The 2,240-nt window shown below is 40.9% G+C and overlaps 1 protein-coding gene across 1 annotated transcript in view; it reads right to left on the bottom strand.

The window, feature by feature from the left end:
• Positions 1 to 304: 304 nt before the first annotated feature.
• The window catches only part of LOC134435065 (cystein proteinase inhibitor protein salarin-like), a 2,904-nt gene continuing 968 nt past the window's right edge, over positions 305 to 2,240 (bottom strand). The window contains exon 3 of the mRNA XM_063183822.1: positions 305 to 1,210. Within this exon, the coding sequence (XP_063039892.1) occupies positions 1,130 to 1,210 (81 nt within the window). The 3' untranslated portion in view covers positions 305 to 1,129. The remainder of the gene's footprint in view (positions 1,211 to 2,240) is intronic.

Here is a 2,240-nt window from a genome sequence, read left to right as displayed (position 1 = left end):
ATACTGCAAATATGTGAAAATCAAAAAAGGGCGGACTGTTCTTTTAACCACAAGGTCATGACTGCCCACAGATGTATGATTTTATTTTATTTTTGTTCATTAGTTATTATTTTCAGTCTTTTTGGTCATGTGCAGCGAGTCCATAAGCCACTATAATTGTGTTGATCCTGCCTCTGAGAATAATTCATCTTTCAGAGATGTGGTAGGCCTATCTCATCCACCAGTTCAAAGCTTGGTGTGACCGCCTTCCTGTCTAGCCTACAGTTCACCTCAGGCAAAACAAATAATAATCAACACATCAGATGTAGAGTAGAGTACTTTTATTAATCCCGAGGGAAATTAAGGTGTCTGACAGCTTACATAGATACATAGATACAAGACATACTAGATACAAGACATACAAACACATACAAAGGCATAGGCTACACAAAGACCTAATAAACAATGTATACAGGCCTACTCCATTCCACTTATAATTCAAGAAGCCAAGTTTATTATTTGTGACCAGCCAGAGGACGACAAGCCACAACTATAGGCACAGTGGCATATAAGAATATATGGCCTTTTGAATGTGTTCACATCTGATCTTATAGTAGAAAACAGAGAATTCAGATCTAAACGTGTCTCTTGCCCAAAGAAAAGACATAAAGTTGGCCCTTTTAAATACAAAATATTAGCTTTTGATAAACCAATACTGCTGTCTCAAGCATTGAGTAGCTTCTTCAAGACTTAACTTGCATATTTTGCAAAAAGACGAAAATAACTGGAAATGCACAACACTACCTCTTTTAATATACGTTCTATGTATGTCTGCTGTTGCCCAGTCTTGCACTTTATATGTCTGTATGGGTTTTGTATAGGTAGGTACTCTAGGTGCAATGTATGCTTCTTGTCTACGTCTAATTGCCTATGTCTAATTGTCTATGTCCACACCTAAAGTCTATATCTATGTCTGCATGGGAAAGTAAGAAACGTAATTTCAAAATTTTGTATGACCAGTGCATGTAAAGAAATTGACAATAATGCCGACTTGACTTGACTTGAAAATCACAAAAAGAAAAGGAAACCCCTTTGATGGCAATTTTGCTCCGAGAGTCATGTGCCTCTAGGATTGAAATCCAGTCACATTTCAGTATTGATTGTTGTATCTGGCCAACTGCCTGGCATTGAGAGGAGGCATACCCAGCCAAGATGTAAACTCATCCGATGTCTGTAAAAGAAAAAAACAAAGTAGAAAAATCATGTTAAAATGCAGTAGTACAAACTGTGCTGATAGATAGTGCTAACACTACAGTTGTTAGATAGCTGCAGGTCTAGATATTCAATCCACTTTAAAAATAGAAGTATGCAGGATCGTGGCCAATAGCCCAAGCAAATATGCTGTCCATCGCAACTATGCTGCCCATTCCCAAATTTGATCCAGGAACACACATAGGACAAACAGTACTGATAGTGGTGATGTAGGCTACATGTATTTGCAGGTTCGGATTTTTAAACCGTGTACTGCAGTATTTGAAGAGGTGAAGGGAAAGTGCAACACTTCCACTGCTGCACCATGATGGTTCACATTTAAAGGTGCACTGTGTAATATTTTTAGTAGTTTATTTCCAGAATTCATGTTGCCCATTCAAAAATGTTTTTCCATGAATACTTCCCACCACCATCAAATTCTAAGTATTCATTATGACTACAAAAATTGCACTTTTCATACAAAGGGGGATCTTCTCCATGGTCCACCATTTCTATTATAGGACAGTGTGAGAGGTGGACAGGAAGCGAATTGGGAGAGAGACAGGGAGGGGTCGGCAAAGGACCCGGGCCGGGAACCGAACCCGGGTCAGCCGCATGGCAGGCGAGCACCCCACCGGTTGGCCACAGCAGGGCCTGAAATTTTAACATCAGTTTATTGGACAGCCATGGCTCAATGGTTAGAGCCCTACTCTTTAGATCAGAGGGTTGTAGGTTCAAATCCCATCCTCACCAGCGCTGGTGTGCGAGATCAACGTGGGGCTCGATTAACTGGGGATGACGTCACCAACACCTGTTTACAACCAGCACAACTACATTTACCTAATGAGGTTGCAGTCCGATTGGAGCCTCACAGTGCATGTCACCCCTAACATGAAACAACATTAGGCTTGAATCGGACCGCAACTGCGTAAGTTAAATGTAGTTGCGCTGGATGTAAACACATCATCCCCAGTTAATCGAACTCCCACGTTGATCTCGCACACCGTCAT

This window comes from Engraulis encrasicolus, chromosome 19 (genome assembly GCF_034702125.1).
Source record: "Engraulis encrasicolus isolate BLACKSEA-1 chromosome 19, IST_EnEncr_1.0, whole genome shotgun sequence".
NCBI classification, from domain to species: domain Eukaryota; kingdom Metazoa; phylum Chordata; class Actinopteri; order Clupeiformes; family Engraulidae; genus Engraulis; species Engraulis encrasicolus.
This window is presented reverse-complemented; position numbering and strand designations above follow the sequence as displayed.